General features: G+C 35.6%; 1 protein-coding gene across 1 annotated transcript in view; it reads right to left on the bottom strand.

Moving 5' to 3' along the window:
* LOC127845145 (kinesin-like protein KIFC3) overlaps positions 1–21,612 on the bottom strand; it is a 67,328-nt gene extending 45,716 nt beyond the window's left edge. Inside the window, 10 exon segments of the mRNA XM_052375867.1 lie at positions 2,714–2,866; positions 3,380–3,580; positions 3,789–3,920; positions 4,523–4,827; positions 7,419–7,608; positions 8,021–8,109; positions 10,395–10,448; positions 13,959–14,250; positions 18,016–18,615; positions 21,301–21,612. Of these exon segments, the coding sequence (XP_052231827.1) occupies positions 2,714–2,866; positions 3,380–3,580; positions 3,789–3,920; positions 4,523–4,827; positions 7,419–7,608; positions 8,021–8,109; positions 10,395–10,448; positions 13,959–14,250; positions 18,016–18,081 (1,482 nt within the window). The 5' untranslated portion in view covers positions 18,082–18,615; positions 21,301–21,612.
* Positions 21,613–22,328: the final 716 nt, after the last annotated feature.

The following is a 22,328-nucleotide window of genomic DNA, read 5'->3' as shown; positions in this document are numbered from 1 at the left end:
CCATTTTTAGATTATTATTTTTTTGGTTGCCATAGCAACCACAATTTTTGACGTAGGAACAAAATGATATGACGTGCATAATGTCCATATTGCCATCTATCCATGTTGCAAGTTTCATGAAAAAAATATTAAGAACTTTTAAAGTTATCGCAGAATCCAGAAAAGTGTGACAGACAGACGCACAAAGCGCACACAATAAGTCCCCTCCGGTGAAACCGGTAGGGGACAATAACAAGAGCTGTCAGAGGATAGCGCGCTCGACTATTCGAGCGTTGTGGCCAGCTTCATTATTGAGTTGTAAAAAAATCATAACAAAAGTGGTAACTTTACAGACAAAAAATATAGTTCAAACAAGGCTATTGTCAAGCAATATGGTCCCCTACCGGCTCCACCATTGTCAGAAATTCCACCATTTTCAGATTATTATTTTTTTGGTTGCCATAGCAACCACAATTTTTGACGTAGGAACAAAATGATATGACGTGCATAATGTCCATATTGCCATCTATCCATGTTGCAAGATTCATGAAAAAATATTAAGAACTTTTAAAGTTATCACAGGATCCAGGAAAGTGTGACAGACAGACGCACAAAGCGCACACCATAAGTCCCCTCCGGTGAAACAGGTAGGGGACAATAACAAGAGCTGTCAGAGTATAGCGCGCTCGACTATTCGAGTCAGGCTTTTTCCGCTCCATTTTGGGAATACGCCACACTGGAATTTTGGGAATTTCGCGTCGTGAAAACCCCCATTTTGGGGAAAAAAAATTATTCGCAAAATTGGCTCAATTGGGAAAAATTATCGCATGTAAATAGTGTTTCTTATATTTCAAAGAAGCCGTTAACTGGTAAATAACAACTATTTTGATAACTTATTATTAAAATTTTACAAAGTATTATGAACATGTGAGATAAGTGCAGGTTTTTTAATCTGAATTTGGGGAAAAGGCCTGGCCTTTTTTGAGGTGAAAAAAATCGTGCGAAGGGCCGGATTTTTAGGAAAATAAGAAAAGTCTTAAATATTCATTAACATATTTTACAGTTTTTAAAACAAATTCAAGGCAACAGATAATTTAATTATGCAACACTTTCTATTTTCTATTTATATATATTTTAAGTTAAAAAAAAAAAAAAAAAAAAAAATTTTTTTTTTTTTTTTTGGAATTGGGATTTTTTTTTTCAATTGGGAAAAAAACAACCAGATTTGCATTGGGAATGGGGCCGAATTTCGGACCCGTGGCATAGGGCGGAAAAAGCCTGCGAGTGCTTGACAGTATAACCTAAGCCATCATGGGGAAATTGTTCATATTCAATAATTTATTAGACGATCTTTCAAAAATAAAAAAAATGAAAAAAATTTTATATATTTTTTTTTTTGGGGGGGGGGGTTGAGAGGAGGTATAATGTGGGGTGTGGTCATTTATTAGACGATCTTTAAAAAATAAAAAAAGGAAATAAATTGGGAATTGGGGAATTGGGGGGGTAGGGGGGGGGTAGGGGGGTATAATGTGGGGTGTGGTAATTTATTAGATGATGTTAAAAAAAAAAAATATTTTGGGGGGGGAGGTTGGGGGGGGGAAGGGATTCTGGGTAGGGATGTGGGGTATTGTTTGGGTGGAATCCATTGTGGTATTAAGGTAAGTGTTGTTTTGTGAAAGTAATAATAAAATGTGATCATAAATAAAGAAGTTATGGCAATTTAAGCAAAATGTTCAATTATCTAAGTGTAAAAGGGGCCATATTTATGTCAAAATGCTTGATACAGTGGTCAGCTCTTGTTTATAGGTTGGGGTCATGATGGTTAACAAGTATGCAACATATAAAAGCAATATGTCAAAGGATATAGGAAATATTTAGGGTAGTACGCAAACTTTAACATAGATTTATCAATAATATGCATATTCTAAGTATAAAAGGGGCAATAATTATGACAAAATGATTGATAGAGTTGTCTGCTCTTGTTTATAGGTTGGGGTGATGTTGGTAAACAAGTATGCAAAATATGAAAGCAATATGTCAAGGGACAATGAAAATAAATGGGGTAGTACGAAAACTTTAACATTTGCTGCATATTCTAAGTGGAAAAGGGGCCATAATTATGACAAAATGCTTGATAGAGTTGTCTGCTCTTGTTTATAAGTTGGGGTCATGTTGATAAACAAGTATGCAAAATATGAAAGCAATATGTCAAGGGACAATGAAAATAATTGGGGTAGTACGAAAATTTAACATTTGCATGCTTACGGAAACGCCGACGCCGGGTCGAGTAGGATAGCTCCACTATATATATTTCATTTATAATAGTCGAGCTAAAAATGAACCATTATCTTTTTTTTACACTGCTAAAATATCACCCTGCTAGAAAATAAATACAATCGTATGTCTCCAAAAATTGAAAATTTAATCATCAATATTAACCAAACCATGCAAATTTTACAATAATTTACTGGAAACCTCTTTAGGTATTCAACAGGAAAAGATTAACTCTTTCAGAGCTGGAACCAAAATTTGAAGGCCTTGGCAAACAGTTTGGATCCAGATGAGACTCCACAGAACTTGGCGTCTCATCAGGATCCAAACTGTTCGCTATTCTGATAGTATTCTTTGAAAAAAAAAAAGAAAATGCTAATTTTAATTTTAGAAATTCAGCAGACGACATTTTAGCAGATGACAAATTTCCCAGCATGCAAAGGGTTAAGAAAAAAACCCTGACCATTTTCTCGAGGTATCTGACTTGATTCTGGGCCTCGTGCAGTTCTTGCTTGCGTGCGTCACATGTGTGCTTCAGTAGTTCGTTCTCTGACTTCACAGCCTCAAAGCGTTGACGTAGTGACTCAGATTCAACCTTCTTCGTAACCGTGACAACCTGAAATATCAATGACTGGCATAAGGCAAGACAAAAAAATGGTCATGTCCATAACAACTTCACAAGCAATCATTTGATTAAGAATAATTTTCATATTTTGTCAATTCAATGCCAAAATTGGAAAATTAACAAAGAAGGCTCAAGGACAAATATCTTCAAAATGAAATATTTATTCCTTCAGATAAACAAGTGTTTGTCAGAAACACAATGCCCCCTATTGCGCCGCTTTGATGCCATATATTTGACCTTTGACCTTGAAGGATGACCTTGACCTTTCACCACTCATAATGTGCAGCTCCATGAGATACATATGCATGTCAAATATCAAGTTGCTATCTTCAATAATGCAAAAGTTATTGCAAAACTTAAACCAAGGTTAAAGTTTTGGGACACACACAATGAATGACAGACAGACAGGCCAAAACAATATGCCCCCAATCTTTTGATCCGGGGGCATAAAAACAAACTTTTGCAACATAACATGCATTACCAACATTTAAAGCACTTAAATACCTCAGGTGATTTAGTTTGCAGGGTCATGACTTGCAGCTGCAGTTCCCTGTTGTTCTGCTGCAGCCTATTATTTTCCTGCGTCAGGGTCGCGACCTCTTCCCGGACCGAGGTTAGGTCATCACCACGGTTACTCCTAGCAGTGCTCTCCCCTTCCAGCTGTGCACACCTAGACTTCAGCCGCTTAACCTCGTCCTCAAGTTGCTGCAATGTGACAAATGATTATTGCCATGAAAAATGCTTAAGTCACTAATAAACTGAGCAATTATAGCAAGACGTTATTTTGTACTGGGGCAGTGTAACTTAAAGCCAAGTTACAGTTATACCCGTTTCCAAGTTAAAAGGCCTACCCATCACCTAGTAACAGCCTACTTATTGCCTAGTAACAGCCATATATGTTGCCAAGTTGTACCTGTTGTCTATGATTGGCCAACTTGGAGACTGTGGTAGCCTTGGTGTTGTTGTTGTGGGCCTCTGTGAGGTCCTGGAGCAGTTGAAGCCGCTCTGTCTGCAGGTCAGTACACTGCCTCTCCAACACGGACACCTACGAAATACAACTGACACGTTTCATTGAGTCGTGTTAAGAGAAAACTGGGCATAATGCATGTGCGTAAAGTGTTGTCCCAGATTAGCCTGTGCAATCCGCACAGGCTAATCAGGGACGACACTTTCCGCTTTTATGAAATTTTTCGTTAAGATGAAGTCTCTTCATAGCAAAAATCCAATTTAGGCGGAAAGTGTCGTCCCTGATTAGCCTGTGCGTACTGCACAGGCTAATCTGGGACGACACTTTACGCACATGTATTATGCCCAGTTTTCTCAGAGTGCGACTCATATTTGTTTATTAGCTGTTATCTGGCTTTCCACCGCCCTGAAAAACCTTAAACAGCCCAACCCCCATCTATGTAATAATTGCTAGGTGCTGAGTTGAATGTGGAATATCTTGATGGTTTAAAACCCTGTATGAATTTGTTAGATTTGCCCATGGTCATAAGATATGAGACTGTAAGTTTAGCCAAGACACTAAAGATGGAATACAATGTGTGCAACAATTACCTTCAACATATAATACAAATTATTTTTCCTTAGACATATAAAGAAACGTAATTGCATTTTCAAAGGAGAATAACAAGGAAAATGGTTTACCTGACTACTATGTGAACAACAGATGTGTTGACTAGACTTTTTCAGATCACTGCCATTGGTCAAGGACCGAGTCTTCTCGACGGAATCTTGAAGGGTATCGATCTCTCTTGAGTGTTCCTCTCGCACGTTTGTCAGTTCAATTTGAACGTCGTTGAGTTGTGACATGAGAGACCCATTCTGTGACTGGAGCCGTCTCACATCGTCCACAAGTTTAGAGAGGTGTTCGGAGGCCTGGGCGGTGGGCGCAGGGTCTGGGGCTGCATTACGGGCACTGCGGGTGGCACGCTTGCTACGCGGTGTGCTCACTGAAAGTTTAGTTTTTAGTTGAAACCTCTTTATTTTAGCAATCAAAAGCCTAAGGCTTAATGAAACACTCTCAAGTAAGTTTCCTGGGTAGAACCTGTACTTGAAATGTTTGGGGAGACCTAAATAACGCTCCAACAGAGGGGATTGAATCTTCTGGTTGCCAGGTATTATATCAACTACGCCACAGCTACCTTATACCTTACTGAAAATTTACAGTATGTAATAACTCTTGTTGATATAAGGGACAAAATTGACACAAATATTTCAAAGCAGTTTGAGAAATTCAAAAATACAAAACACAATAGTTAAGTTCCAAATAGCAATTTTCTATGTTGCACTAATATGTGTGTAATATTTGTTTGTAACACCGAGTAGATAAAAATGTGAACAAATATATGGCGATTCATAAAAACTAGTGCAGATATTTTCAAAACAAGAAATGTGTTTGTCAGAAACTTCGCCGCTTTGATTTAATTTTTTTTTTTTTATCTCTTTAAAAAATATAACTTCCCTTGTGAAAATGATCTGTACCTGCCAAATGATAAATAGAAATTATCTCCCTTTAAAGCTTGTTACTTCCCTTGGATTGTTTTTTTTTTACCTTTTACCTCGAAGGATGACCTTGACCTTTCACCACTCAAAATGTGCAGCTCCATGAGATACACATGCATACCAAATATCAAGTTGCTATCTTCAATATTGCAAAAGTTATGGTCAATGTTAAAGTTTTTGGACGGACGCACAGACTGACGGACAGTTCAACTGCTTTATGCCACCCTACCGGGGGCATAAAAATAACTTTTGTTCTGGTATGTACATATTCAACAAATATACGAGATCATGGCAAAATGTTAGTGCTACATACAGATGATTCAATCAATGATATTCAAATTAACAATGCATATCATGTGTATTATAATGAAGGAACAAGGTGCTGTGTTCAATAAAAGCATATGCCCCCTATGAAAGCCACATCAGTATTGATTCATTGGCCAATTTGAATAAGTCTAAGTCCATAAGTTAGTCAATGTCAAGGTAAAAATATGGTCAGCTGATGTGAATCTTGAATGAAAGTATCAAAGCTTCTTAGGAAGAAGAATTGATGTTAAGCTAAGCGTCAATTTTGATAAACCAAGAATTTTGAAAAATCTGAAAAAGTCTTAGTCCAAAACTAGGTCAAATTCAAGGTCAAAATGTGGTCAGCTGATATGGATGTGTTAATACTGTTTATAGATAACATCCATGCTAGCATCAAAGCTTTGTAGCTAGAGGTATTGATGCTAGATGTAATACGTCATTTTGGATAAGACAAACCAAGAATACGAACGTTTTGACTTATTCCAAAAGTAGGTCAAGGTCAAAATGAGATAAGGGGATGTGGGCTCATTTATAAACAAGAGATATGTTTGTCAGAAACACAATGTCCCCTATTGTGCCGCTTTGAAGCCATATATTTGACCGTTGACCTTGAAGGATGACCTTGACCTTTCACCACTCAAAATGTGCAGCTCCATGAGATACACATGCATGCCAAATATCAAGTTGATATCTTCAATATTGCAAAAGTTATCCCAAAACTTTAACCAAGGTTCAAGTTTTGGGATACACACAATGAATGAATGAATGACGGATAGACAGGCCAAAAACAATATACCCCCGATCTTTTGATCAAAGGGCATAAAAAGGTCACCTGACATAGTGGATATGGGGTCGGCCTAGAGACCGGGAGGTCACAGGTTTGATCCCCACAGTGGGAGCATTCTATAGACCTCCTCATAAGACAACTAGTACTGGTTCTTGTCCCAGGAGTGTTTCAAATAAGCCTTAGGCTTTCTATGCAATCAAGCTAAAATAAATATAATATATATTATATTGGATTAGACTTGGGATGAGTGTGATCAAGTTCAAGGTCATTGTTACTTAATGTACATGAAAAATAGTTTTCACTTAATATCTGCAAATCGAATAGATACAGACAGACAAATGGGGTTGTTTACCCTCGGGACTTCGGTTAATAAACCATTGCCCGAGCACACTGCTTAACATAAAACTCTGCATAAAAAGGTCGAAAACAGCCATCGAATAGATACTTTTGATGCAAGAACATAAACCCCTAACAATGTACCATCCCTGACTGATGATTGGATACAATCCCTGACTGATGATTTGTTAGAATTCCTGACTGATGATTGGATAGAATCCCTAACTGATGATTGGATAGAATCCCTGATGATTGGATAGAATCATTGACTGATGCTTTGATAGAATCCCTGACTGATGATTGGATATAATCCATGCCTGATGATTGGATAGAATCCCTGACTAGTGATTTGTTAGAATCCCTGACTGATGATTTGATAAAATCCCTGACTGATGATTTATTAGAATCCCTGACTGATGATTGGATAGAATCACTAACTGATGATTGGATAGAATCCCTGATGATTGGATAGAATCATTGACTGATGCTTTGAAAGAATCCCTGACTAATGATTGGATAGAATCCCTGACTGATGATTGGATAGAATCCATGACTGATGATTTGTTTGAATCCCTGACTGATGATTGGATAGAATCCCTGACTACTCACCTGAGACCTCTTCAAGCTCACGTATTCTCTCCTCCTGTTCATTGACAATGGCCTGCAGGGTGGCTATGAACTGCTCCTTCTCCTGCAGTTGAGACTCGTGGGTCTTCCGTAGTATCCTCAGCTGCTGACGCTTCGTGGTCTCCTCCCTCTCCAACCGCGCTTTGTAGAGCCGGTTCTTCTCCTTGCAATTCTGTCATAACACAATACATGGAAGGATTTGAAGGAATATATATTTTCTATCTATCAATTGACATTTGAGCTTCATTTTTGCTGTGTTCTATAAGCCTATCATTGCTAAACTCTTAAGTAATTGCCAAGTAGCCACTGATCAAATAAGCGTCGTTTTGTAAAACACTGGGCTAAATGCATGTGCCTAAATTGTTGTCCTAATTAAGCATGTGCAGTCTGCACTCTTATTCTGTCAATTCTTCTTGTAAAGAGCACTTAACCGTATTCTCAGAAAATCAAGAGGCCAACCATATATTTTATGGACTATTTGTTCGACTTTCGTACCTAATAATGACATCAAAATGGTATAAAAAAATGGTGTGTTATCAAAAAAATGTCAATTACAAGTCACAGTAATAATATTATTATTATACCTTTATTAGAAGTAAGCACTCATCCCTTTGTGCATCCTTGGTTGCAAGCTCCTTTTGAAGGGCTCTAAACTCCACCAGTGGGGCCACATCTGAAATAAAATAAATACAGTATCGCCGATGACTAGAAAACATGGCATGGTTCATAATACTCAACATTACTGATAAAACCAACTTCATGATAAATTTGTACATACGGGTAAATAAAATCATTTCTTAATCTCAAACTTAATGTAACAGAACGAGCAATTCTTTCCCTCACTCTAACTTGAGTAAACATTAACAAAATATAATATTTTCAGAAGAAATTCACTTTATTTAAGTGATTTTTAAAAACTTTAATACATTTTGTTTCAAAATATATTTAATTAAGCATGCTTTATAAGATTTCAGACCTTGGTTGAGATCTCTATGAGTTCCAATGACAACATGACATTTTTTCACTTCCCTATAGCCACACATTCTACATCCAGGCAAACTGACAGCATTCATATACATATCCACAAGCACAACATCGGTGTCTTCTCACTTGGACGTGAATTATAAGAGACAAGCACCAAAACACTCTTAGGCATACAGATTGCCTTAGTTCTATTGATCTTAGATCATCGGTGTCTGGCCATACAGACAGCATGTGCACCAGTGCAGTGTTGTGCAATACTATCATGAAACTCTATATAGCCCAGGAATAGTTATTGGATAGAGCAATCTATTGGAGTGGGACCAACACACAAAAATACTGTGCATTAGTTTTTCTTATGAATTAGCTCGTGCATGGCTTTGAAGACAAAATGTTCTTTAGCGCTTTCCCACTTAGAAACGTATTTTCACACATTTTTAGTCCCTTAAAAAGTTATATACAATTTAAGAGCTTTCATACTAGATTCACGTTTTAAAGGCTTCATTTCCAAACCTAAGATACTGATGAGCAGCAAACAACATAAAACCTGAACAGACTGCCAGTTACTACTCGCAGGCTGTTCTGGTTTTATGGTGGTTGCAAAAGCCATTTATTACTTTTTTCTTATGGGGGAAAGGGTTAATAAGTGGGCCATAGGTTCAAGGTTTCTTACCAGAGACTTGAAGGAATTCAGTTTTCATCAGCTTTTGTGATGTGTTTGTGTCAATTTTTGAAATATGGGCGAGATGTCATTAGAGCAAAATTGCTATGTAAGTTCCATGATGATTGGGCAGTAACATATGACTAACAGTGTTCACAAGGTTGCATTTTAGCCATATACAGAAGACAGTCTAGCCTCCAGGTGTCCATGTTACACGTCTTACAAGCCAATTCATTGAATTGGTGTCCCAGGCTAAATATAGTTTGTTCATGGATAGGTGCAAATCCCTTAATATACGGTAATATACTTAAAAAATAATAATTAAGTGTAGTTGTTTTTATACATGGCAATTCTTCTCATTGATATCTTAACACCCATGAAGTTTCATGTTGAAATCTTGTATCAAATCTGAGATATAGACTTGAAAAGTAACATCATAAAAAAACCACGAAGGGCAATAACTCTTATTTCAGAAAGTGTACGGTACTGGTACTGGTGCATGGCACTTCTCCTAATTGATATCTATACACCCAATAGGTTTCATGTTGATACATGTATCTTATATAGTTTCTACGATATAGTCCTGAAAAGTTTGTAACAAATGGATGGGCAGACAGACAAACCGACTGACTGACAACTTTCTATATCTCTATGCCTTTGGCGGGAGACAATAACCAAGACGGCCATTTTTGCCCTGAGTCTCAAACATGAATTTAAATGGTAAAACTAGAGGGGTCTTAGCAGGGAGAAGAATTTAGTCATCAAATCACCAACAGGGCAGGGCCGATCTTGACCACCAAGTTTTTCTGTAAAAGACCACTATATAATGCAACAAACCAAATTCCAAACCTCTGGGCCTTGTGATTTCAGAGATTTTGAAGTCGTTTTTCAATAAAAGTCTATATAGAACATGTGATCCCCTGGGCTTGGCCAGTTTTGATTACTTAGGGGCTAATTCTGAAAAAAAACTTTATACAGGACCGCTACATGTTAGATCATACAAAAAATCACTACACTATATGTAAGGGTAACAAGTTTCTACCCTCAGGACGGGACCGATTGTACCCCAAAAATTTGATTTGAACAAACTTGGTAGAGGATCACCATACAATGTTTAATGCCAAATAACTTACCTCCATGCCTTGATGTTTCAGATAAGATATTTAAAGGTTTCATTTTTTATATACAAATAGGGAAACAATTACCAAACCTCTATTAGCTTTTTTTACCAAAAGTCATTTATCTTCTGATGAAAAATCGAACTTACATGAAATAAACCCAAATCCAAAAGATATCTTAGACTTAAATACACATACTCTGTTTGTTTTCCTCTTCATCTGATGATGTTGGATTCTCCTTATCACTTTCATCTGAAATAAACGAAGAAAGTAGATATTAAAGGGCCTTTTCACGTTTTGGTAAATTAACAATTTTGGTAAATTGACAAAATTAAAAAAAAATGTTTCAGATTTGCAAATTTGTGTTGTAGTTATGATATTTGTGAGGAAACAGTAATACTGTACATTTACCATGCTCTAAAATATCCATTATATGCATCTTTTGACGATTTAAATACCTGAAAATTATAAAGCATTGCAACGCGAAACGATTGAATTATTTGGAGAGTTCTGTTGTTGTCGTTATATTTTGTGATACTACGAGGATTGCTTATATAAAGTATAAAATACATTACTCATTGTGTGAGCACATATGGCTGAGAGGTCTAAGCGATAGACTTTTACTCCAGGGGTCAGTGGTTTGAGTCCGATTGAGGGTTACATTTTTTTCTTTCTTTAATTTTATTCTTGTTTTTTTACTGGAGCTTTTTAGATCCAATGTTAACATTTATCAACATAAAGCATTTAGTGACAAACTTCAACACATGCCAAAATCTGTGAAAAGGCCCCTTTAACCAACATGGATGTAGTACATAAATTGTTTCCAAGTGAATGGCAAACACGTGGTAGTAATAAATATAAATAATTAAGGTAGTGCAATTACATTACATGGAGAAAGAAATTCCAAGAAACGGCAGAAATGTGTAAGGACAAATAACAAGCCTTTAAGTATTAACATAAGTCCTTACATTGTCTTATGAGTGCAGTCAGCTTCCAATTGCCATTGCCAAATACATTATTTTGTTACTGGATTCAAATATACGAGAAGTCTCACAATATATACTGTTAGTTATGAACCCAACATGCACGATTCTTCATAGGCTTGCATCACTGTGTGTAGAAAACTCTAAATCCAACAAGAAACATGAAAATATGGGTATATAGTTTGCGTGCATTTGAGTAGCTAAACCTTTCCAACTATTGACTTCGACAGAGAAACAAAAACAAAAGCAGTTTAATCCCGGTGATTGGATTTTCCTTTTAAATTCATGTAGTATAAAGATTTAATAGCCAGTGATATGAGTACTTAAAATTCCAAAGGATTAGCATAGCTTTGGATTAATGCTAAAAGGCATACATGTACCTACAAACATTAAAAGTAATTTGGGTCAATCTTATAGTCAAAACAGGGCAGTTTTGAATGTTAACAACAATAAAATCTATATTTTAAAGAAAATCAATAGATTAGAATGGAGATATGTTTAACATATTCAAATATTTTCAATGTTTAATGTTATTTGTCATACATGCCAGACGTCCCGATCTTGGCGGGACAGTCTTGTTTAAGGGCCTTTGTCCAGGCGCCCCGATATTAGACAATTGTACCGACATTCGTAAAAAACAATGTAGGTTCTATAAGTTCATAATAAAATTCGCTTTTCAAGCTCCCTCTTATTTGAATTTGCCATCGCAAATCCTTTTATTGCCCCCTATTAACAAACCATTTCTACCATTCGAGTGCACCAGTGCTGTTTTTGACACCTAAATTATCAGCAATTTCTCTGCAAATTATTTATTTTATCCGGAATTCACACCATGGTGCTTTGATGATAGGGGTCACAAATCGCTTTCAATCCATGTGTAGATGCATCGTAGTGAATTAAAAGCCAACGTCTTCTGTATTTCATGGCCCAATCAAGTCCAAAGATACTATTACACAGTATTCTGTGTATTAAACCACCTGAGGCTAAAAAAACTGTCAAAACACCAATTTTGTATATCAAACAAATTGAGCACAGAACAGTACACATTGATGTTTCACATTTTAACTGATGTTCAGAAAATAGTTTGTGCATTTTGCATCAATCCAAAATTAGAGTTACCGTTATTATTCTAAGTTTTTGGACACTTAAAAATAATCATTGTTTTTCATGTCCAAAAATTTAGATACGAAAAATATTCAAAAAGTATAAGTGTCCGAAAATATAAAGACATAATATCTTATGTCTGTTTGTTAATTATTATATTGAAATAAAACCAATTAATAAATGTGCAATAATTTTATTGTGTTGCACTCTCCTTTCTCTGCTTAAAATAAAATACAACTTCACTTATTTGCGATCTCTAACCTGAAATGGGACAGTCTACTCTCGTTATCTCGACATCGGATATCTGATCGAATATGTCGAATTATTCGATATCTCGATATAAAAATTTGTTCCGAGTCCCGATTTTACATGTATTTGCCGTAGTTTATCTCGAGGTGCGAATAACTGTCCCAGTGTCTGCAAAGGTGAGAAATGTTTTCTTTGATACTTCACCGTCCCGCTTCGCGTGGCTGCTCCTGATAATGTACGGTAGATAATTTATTTGTTAATTGCATCAATGACCACACATGTGTAATGTCGTTAGCCATTAACACTTGAGTAAGGCCTGGCACTTTAACTGCAATTAACTGCAATTAATACACAGCCTGCCGAAAGGTCGAACGACTGATTGTTTTAACAAACAACATTCCACAATGCTTTGAGTTATATTTTTTGCGTATATAAACTGCCGCCAATTTGCAGAATGTTATTCTATCCTTGAACTTTACTCAGAATGGCTTTTCATTTTTATTTTATCCTGTACTAATAATCGATTGATCTATGCATTTCAATTTCAAAGTGTACATGTACAGTTCAGTATTCCGGAACGTGATTTACGCATGTTCAGATGAAAAACCCTCTTCTTGATTGGACGTCAATTGCATCATAACTTTAAATAGCAACATTACCGGATGTTTAACTGACAGTTTAGAAAAATGATAACCGCATGTGTTCATGCAATTCTTTAACACTTAGAAAGTCATTTAAAGCATTAAACTAGCAAACTTAATGGTGCCTCGTAAAAACGCGTATATAAATATCAGGTCATAGATAGGGTAGTAGAGAGTATTATGCCACATAATGACGGCTTTAGTAAGACCACTTAGCGGGTATTTAGATGTTAAAAACAAGGTAAATTTTCATCTCAATTTTCATTGAAAACGCATAATCGGATATCTCGAACTCTCGTTATCTCGATATTTTTTCTTGTTCCCGCCGACTTCGAGATAACGAGAGTAGACTGTAAATAAAACGTTATAAAAAAACAACCATACTGTTTCCTGAATATGATATAATTTCAAATGCTGTTGGGTTAAACCATTGTTTATAACCGATTCCCATGGTAATCCACCCAATAAAGCAATTGTAATGGTCCATTGCCCTTAGTGCATTATATGATTATTCACAAGCACACAACAAGCACCACAAAACATATAATGCCCTCTGAGAAAACAGGGTTTAATGCATGTGCATAAAGTGTCACCCCAGATTCGATTGAGCAGTCCATACAGGCTAATTAGTGACAACTTCTTCCTCCTAAACTGGATTTTCGTCAAGAAAAGCCTTCATTTAAACAAAAATTACAATAAAAGTGGACAGTCTCCTCCTTGATTAATCTGGTATTGCACTTTATGCACATGCATAAAACCCATCTTTTCAGAGTGCCACTTCCTACCAGCCTCCTCAAGTCCCAGCTGCTGTCTCCATATCTCGGCACGTGACGGGGACGGCACCACGCGACTGCCAACTATCCGCGGCTTGAAGGTCATCGGCGTACGAAACACCGTCTTCTCCTCTGTCTTGGGCGTTCGTGGTGTTCTCTGAACCAGGTTGCTTGGTGTGTGTTGGGCTGACTTGAGGGGAGTGGTGAGGTCCCTGGGGACATTGTCAGGGGTGTTGGAAGACCTGAGGATCTTGCGAGCCGTAGGTGTGGAGGGCGTGCCCGAGCGTTTAGGGGTGCTAGGGGTCTGAAATATTAGAGCCTCATTCTTCCGAAATGGGCTGAATGCATGTGCGTTAAGAGAAGTCCCAGATAAGCCTGTGCAGTTTGCAAAGACTAATCTGGGAGGAAACCTTCTGCCTAAACTTGATTTTCTTTTCGAAGAAACTTCATTTGAATGAAAAATTCTAAAAAGAATGAAGTGTCGTCCCTGATTTGCCAGTGCAGACTGTACAGGCTCATCTGGGACCACACCTTACAATACACACATGCATTATGCCCAGTTTTTCCAGAACAAGGCATATTACTTAGCCAACAAAGTGCTTTTGTACAACTAGGGGATCAACGAAATACACTACACTAGAGTAACCAGTAGGTGTTAATGTACAAGAAATGGGAAAATATCTTTAACCCTTAAAGCACTGGAGCTGAATTTTAAAGGCCTTTGCAAACAGTTTGGATCCAGATGAGACGCCACAGAACGTGGCGTCTCATCAGGATCCAAACTGTTTGCTATTCTGATAGTATTCTTTGAAAAAAATCGAAGAAAATACTAATTTTAGAAATTCTGCAGACGACATTTTAGCAGACGACAAATTTCCCAGCATGCAAAGGGTTAAGCATTAACTTCATAAGTGTACTGAGTGACATGATTGGATAAATAAGTGTTACTTTTCAAATAAAACATTGTCAGCATGAGTCAACAAAGATATTAAAGTTTAAGTACGGTGGATATATTAATTAAATGCAAAGAAGATTGCAACTCATTTAAACCTAAAAAAATTATTTCATTCAGCAATTTTTTGTTGCCCAACTGGGATAAGTATCCGAACCAGTTCTATCGGGAAAAATATGCACGAAAAAAAATAAAATTGGGAAAATTCGTGGCGTGAAGTCTTCATATTGGGAAATTGGTGTATTTGCTTTTTTGCTCCCAAATACTTTTAAGTGCAGAATAAAAAGAAATATTGGTTATCTAGACTTTTCCATTTTTGAAACAAGAGTGCCAAACTGTCACAAGATACGCCCGTTCGAAGGTTTTGGACACCATGCTCAATGCTTGAAATGCACTAAGTGACCTCGAGACCTAGTAATTGACCCGGCATGACCCAAATTTGAACTTGACCTAGATATCATTTAGACGTTAAATCTGACTAAATTCGGTGAAGGGCAGAATAAAAAGAAATAATGGTTATCTAGACTTTTCCACTTGACCTACATATCATCTAGACACAACTTCTGACCAAATTAGGTGAAGATCGGATGAAAACTACTTCAATTAGAGAGGGGACACCATGCTAAATGCTTGAAATGCACTAAGTGACCTCATGACCTCATTTTTGACCCTGCATGACCCATATTTGAACTTGACCTACATATCATCTAGACACAACTTGTGACCGGTATGCAAATTAGGTGAAGATCGTATGAAAACTACTTCAATTAGACAGCGTACACCATGCTAAATGCTTGAAATGCACTAAGTAATCTCGTGACCTCGTTTTTTACCCGGCATGACCCATATTCGAACTTGACCTACATATCTGTCTAGACACAACATTTGACCAAATTAGGTGAAGATCGGATGAAAACTACTTCAATAAGAGAGCAGACACCATGCTAAATGCTTGAAATGCACTAAGTAACCTCGTGACCTCGTTTTTGATCCGGCATGACCCATATTCGAACTTGACCTACATATCATCTAGACACAACTTCTGACCAAATTAGGTGAAGATTGGATGAAAACTACTTCAATTAGAGAGCAGACACCATGCTAAATGCTTGAAATGCACTAAGTGACCTCGTGACCTAGTTTTTGACCCGGCATGACCCATATTTTAACTTGACCTACATATCATCTAGACACAACTTCTGACCAAATTTGGTGAAGATCAGGTGAATACTACTTCAATTAGAGAGCGGACACCATGCTTAATCCTTGAAATGCACTAAGTGACCCCATGACCTAGTTTTTGACCCAGCATGACCCATATTCAAACTTGACCTAGATATTGTCTAGACACAACTTCTGACCAAGTTTGGTGAAGATCGGATGAAAACTATTTGAATTAGAGAGCGGACACTGCTGTGGACGCCGCCCGCCGCCCGTTTTTAAAAACGGGCGTATTAAAAGCATTCAGCTTATTAAATGCTGCCATTTTGTACTATTAACTGTCTAACAAAAAAAATATATAAAAAAATAGGAACAAAGTCTTTGATGTAGGATTAAAAAAAAAGAACAGAACAAGATGTGTTTGTGAAACACAATGTCCCCCTATATGACGTTTGACCTTGAAGGATGACCTTGACCTTGACCCTTCACCACTCAAAATGTGCAGCTCCATGAGATACACATGCATTTCAAATATAAAATTGCTAGCTTCAATATTGCAGAAATGACATTACATGAGCAATTTTGACCCATATATTTGACCTTGAAGGATGACCTTGACCTTTCACCACTCAAAATGTGCAGCTCCATGAGATACACATGCATGCCAAATATCAAGTTGCTATCTTCAATATTGCAAAAGTATTCATAAAATAAGCGATTTGGGCCACATATATTTGACCTCTGACCTTGAAGGATGACCTTGACCTTTCACCACTCAAAATGTGCAGCTCCATGCGATACACATGCATGCCAAATATCAAGTTGCTATCTTTGATATTGCAAAAGTATTCATAAAATAAGCAATTTGGGCCACATATATTTGACCTCTGACCTTGAAGGATGACCTTGACCTTGACCTTTCACCACTCAAAATGTGCATCTCCATGAGATACACATGCATGCCAAATATCAAGTTGCTATCTTCAATATTGCAAAAGTATTCATAAATTGAGCGATTTTGGCCACATATATTTGACCTTTGACCTTGAAGGATGACCTTGACCTTTTACCACTCAAAATGTGCAACTTCATGAGATACACATGCATGCCAAATATGAAGTTGCTATCTTCAATATAGCAAAAGTTATTGCAAAATGTTAAAGTTGGCGCAAACCAACCAACAGACCAACAGACAGGGCAAAAACAATATGTCCCCCACTACTATAGCGGGGGACATAAAAAGCAATTAAAACTCTATATTTTAAAAATGTGTATGCTGGGTTTAATTGACAAAGCAGGGGTAAAAAAAGATTCATTTTGCAAATATGTAAGGTGAGGCAAATCTGATATCTGGTCAATTTGTTGTGGCCAAATGCATGATTCTATCTTTTTCAATAACATATAACATAATTGCATTGAAGGGATTATATCTCAAAGTTAAATCAAGGCTTTTTTTCCTGTTTTTGTGAAGCGGCCTTGCCCCCCCCCCCCCCCATTTGTGAAACAAGAGCACCTTTGACCTAGTGACGCAAAAATGGGTGTGGCATGTTGTGGAACTCATCAAGGTGCAGCTACATATAAAGTTTCAAAGTTGTAGGTTGAAGCACTTTGATTTTAGAGCCAATGTTAAAAACCTTGACAAAATGTTAAGGTTTTAGCACGAGCGGACGACAACGGACACGACACGACACGACGAGCTGGCTATGACAATACCTTGGGTTTTCTCCGAAAACAGCCTAGCTAAAAATGAGTCGCAAACTGTTCAAAATTGTGAAAAAAAAATGAGTCGCAAACTTTCTTAAATTGTGAAAATTAAAGTCGCGAACTTCTAGAAATTGTGAAAATTTTAGTCGCAAACTTCTTGAAATTGTGAAAATTTTAGTCGCAAATTCCCCAAATATTTTGAAAAACTGCCATTCTCACAGAAGGAAAAAAAGCCCTGTAAATTGTACTTACCCTGGGTCGAAGCTCATATCTGCTGGCAGTTCCACCTGGGGTGAGTATCTCCCCAGTCTCATCCATGTCACATAACTTGCGTGAGAACTCTCTTCCACGGTCACACTTGAGAACTCTCTTCCAAGGTTACACGTGAGAACTCTCTTCCAAGGTTAAAGGGACATCAACTCGGTGTATACAATAATGAGTGTCTCAACTACTCATGAAGTATTTTGATTTAAATAAAGATTTCTTGATAACAGATAATTAGCAACTTAATTATTTTTTCAAGTATTGAATACTCAGCCCACTTTATCCCAATCCCAAAGTGAAGGAAGTTCCACAAGGTACAACAGAAATGCAGTTCAACAAAAGACCGTCCATTACGCAAGTTTTCAACTAATGAGAGCGCAGTTCTAAAATTCAATGGTCATAAAATCAACCAATAGTCCCTTATTGCGTAAGAAAGTGCACTTCCACCAGGTAAATTACTATGAAGCCTTATTTTTGTGATGATCTTAGATTTAACTGGTTCAATTCTATAAAATTGTGTCCATTAGTTGTATTTATAAAGAATGACTACTGGTTACTTTTCTTCATGAATCTTGATGGTACTTCTATCTGAAAATAAATTTTTACCGTATATATATATATATATATATTTTACAAAAACAGAAATAAAACAATTTTTTTTAGCTATAATTCCACATTATGTAAATTTTAAACAATGAAATTAATAGTTCTTATTATAATTATTTCAATTAATGCTTCTTTATAAATATTATATTTATTTCAATTAAAGCTTCTTTATATAAACATATTAGAAAACATATACATGCAGTTGTATTATTTTGTTTTAGCACCCATCATGTATCCAAATGTTTCTTGTGTGTTTGTATATTGAAGTAAATATCAATAAGGTGCATACAAATGAAAATTAGAACTAGTTAATCATAGTTTGTATTGAAATATTTACATGTTCATGCACAGTTTCAGTTTACATGTACATGAAAGATTGTTCTTTGTGTTGCATTGTGATATTGTGAGATATTGATTATCAAATCATCCAAAATTAGGAACTTCTCCGCACTGCACATATCAATGGACTTTTTTAAGGAAAATGGAGGCATGTTTAATTGTTAAGTAAAAGAGCTAAATGAAATGCATCGGTTTGTGATTTTACTGAACCATAAACTTTAGTTTTATAGTGTTACATGTTAGTTTTTAAAAAAAGAATGTGAATATAAAGACAGTTAATATTTCAACATTCTCAAATTCCAAATGCATCAATTACAAAATATAATTATAATACTTAATATATACATCATATCAATTTAATTAGGTTTGCCACTTATCAAAATAACCCGTGATAATTCATTTCTTTTATGTTCCTTTTAAAATCCCCACCCCGAAGTTAATCAATAAAATAGGTTAAACATGTAATTCCATTCTATAAGAGTTAATATTGACTCAAAAAGCAAATTGGATCGATGTCATTATTATTTCACCTGTTCCGAAGTATACAAAACATGTTTGAATATCTGCAGGGAAATATATGGTGAACCAATAAACACATGATATAATAAAGCTCTTGTCAACATTTACATACTAAAAGTAAGCTCTTGTTCATACCTGCATGTTAAGATGTACATTCATGTTTTCTCTTCGCAGCACAGGAAACATTAGCATTAATTTGTCTGAATACAAATGGCCACAATAAGAATTTAATCTTTTAAGATACACATTAAGTTTAAACATTCTGCCTTATCTACATGTACATAAAACACCAAGAATAAAGCTTCTCTTTAAAGTTGCTCCAAGCTTTGTCAAATTAACTTTCAGTGATTTTTAACATCTGAGGAAAAATCTTAATAAGTTTGTACATCAGCCAATGTTAAGATGACTTAAAGTGCTGATGAGTAGGAATTTAATAAAAAGAAATTTTCCTTGTGAAAAGTACATTGATTCTGCTAGTAACATGATTTCATAAATATTGCTCAATCAAAATCAGACCTGTATTTAATCTTTTACCATTTCATACATATTTTGATGCATTTGTAGTCCCTTAGAAAGTAATAATTAATTTAAGACCTTTCTTACTAGATTCAAGTTTTTAAGGCTTCAATTAAAACATTTAGATACAAAGAGCAGCAAACAGCATAAAACCTGAACAGACTGCGAGTTTACTTTCACTTTGCTTCTAAGTGGGAAAGGTTTAACTATGATGTGTCATTTATTGGGTAGTTTCACAACAGCAAACATTTCCTTCCTCTTTATAAAGGTGAGTGAGTACCATGTTAGAATTATGTGCTTCCATCGGCCTCACAAGTTTCAGAACTTAGTAAATAAAAAGTGCGGTACATATAGATTTGCATCTGCCAGAGTAATAAATATTCAGAAATGTAAGTCCATAGAGACATTGCTACCTCAATACTCAGGAGTTAGGGATATTTAAGTTACAATTGTCTTACAAGTATTTTTTTGGTTCAAATTTGGGTCTGGTAGGGGGATCCATTCCCAATTGAAAAATTTATATATTTTTCCCAAATGGGACCTTAAAAAATCCCAATGAAAGATTTCCAAAAAATAATTTTTGGTTTAATAAGTCTAAACATTGTAATTCAACTCCAAATCTAGCTATATAAGTTCAAATTAGAAAATATAATATTGAAATCACTTTTATAATAATTTTTATTTAAAGTATTTGTAAGCATACAGTAAACTCAACATCATTAATTTCCCAATTTTATTCAAAAAGACGCTATAGTTCCCAATCTAAAGGGACCCAGCCTCATTCTCAAAATGGTGAAAAAAAACACTGCTTACATTTCTAATACTTGCCATCAGTAATTTATAAAACTACCTTGTCTAAAAGATTTTGAGATAAAATAATTGTCTATGTTAAGTTATTTAACAGGGACAAATAAATAAGTAAATAATTAAAAACTATTTATGATCAAACCTTTGAGTTTATATATCCAGGTGCCTTCATTTTTTCAAATAAGTCAGTAATGATAACTAACATATGGTTTGTAACTGAGAGATTCCACCAACACAATTTATAACAATCATATCATAGGTATCAGTACAAAATTAATAGCTGCCCAGCACTAATCTCAATAAAATTCACAATTCACACCAAAGACAAACTTTGTTTCAAGCCCTTTCAAGGGTCATGATAAATCAACATCTTATCTTAAATCCCAGCACATTGAAGTTGAAAATATGACTGTTGAGTTGTAATTAAAAAAATCAACCAACACATTTTAAAACAATCATATAAATGTATCACTACAAAACTAATACCTTCACAGCAATAATCTCAATAAAATTCACACCGAAGACAAACATTTGGTTCAAACACTTTCAAGTATTCAAATGTCCCTGACAAATGTTACACCTTATCTAAAATCACAGCACATAAACTGAAATTGAAAATACAGCTTTTGAGTTCAATAAGTCAAATATCTACTGGCTCAACTGCTTATTCCATGTAACATTACCCAAAGTTCTCAGTGGTGGTAATTTGCTATATAATCTCCCAATTATTTTTCCATTAAAATGTAATTCATAAATCACAGATTTTATCCATTAAATTCTCTGTATGGCACATGGGATGATTTATTGTTTACCAATATATGTGTACAGAAAATCAATTTCCAAATTGCAATAAAACTGAAACCCTCCTTCCTGAGATACAATCTTAATTCTTATCTGATCCTGGCCAGCATAAAGATCTTTAAAGCTGCTATCATGTTGATATCATCGTAAATGCAATCAATTTAAAATGGAACTGCACAAACATTTATGTTGTTTGCTTTCTATTGAATTGATAACCAAATTAAATCATGAACACAGGGCACTATAATTGTCAATTTATATAAAAATAATCCCAAATGTGTTCAACACTAACAAACAAGTTCAATGATGCACATTATGTTTCCATACAAATACATATTTGCATGTCAAAATCTGAGATAATGTCCACCATCAAAAGCATGTCACACAACATACACGCATGCTTTATTAAACATATTTAAACTTTCCTACTGGGCATGTTTTTATGAATAAAATGTCCAGTACATCATTAAATCAGATTTCTGTAATGCCTATTCTTAAAATATCTGCTTACATTTAAACAATCCACTGTAATATAAGCAAATTTATCCTTTTAATCTACAACATAACTATTATAGCACCTTTTTTATTCAAGCAGTAAATCTCTTCATAATAATATTATTATTGGTATTTTTAATCCTTTAGACCTGAATTCTATGTCTGTCGCTGCCAAATGGACATAACAAACAATTGCATTAAGTATGGATTATGAATGA

The sequence above is a fragment of the Dreissena polymorpha genome, chromosome 9 (genome assembly GCF_020536995.1).
Source record: "Dreissena polymorpha isolate Duluth1 chromosome 9, UMN_Dpol_1.0, whole genome shotgun sequence".
Taxonomy (NCBI): domain Eukaryota; kingdom Metazoa; phylum Mollusca; class Bivalvia; order Myida; family Dreissenidae; genus Dreissena; species Dreissena polymorpha.
This window is presented reverse-complemented; position numbering and strand designations above follow the sequence as displayed.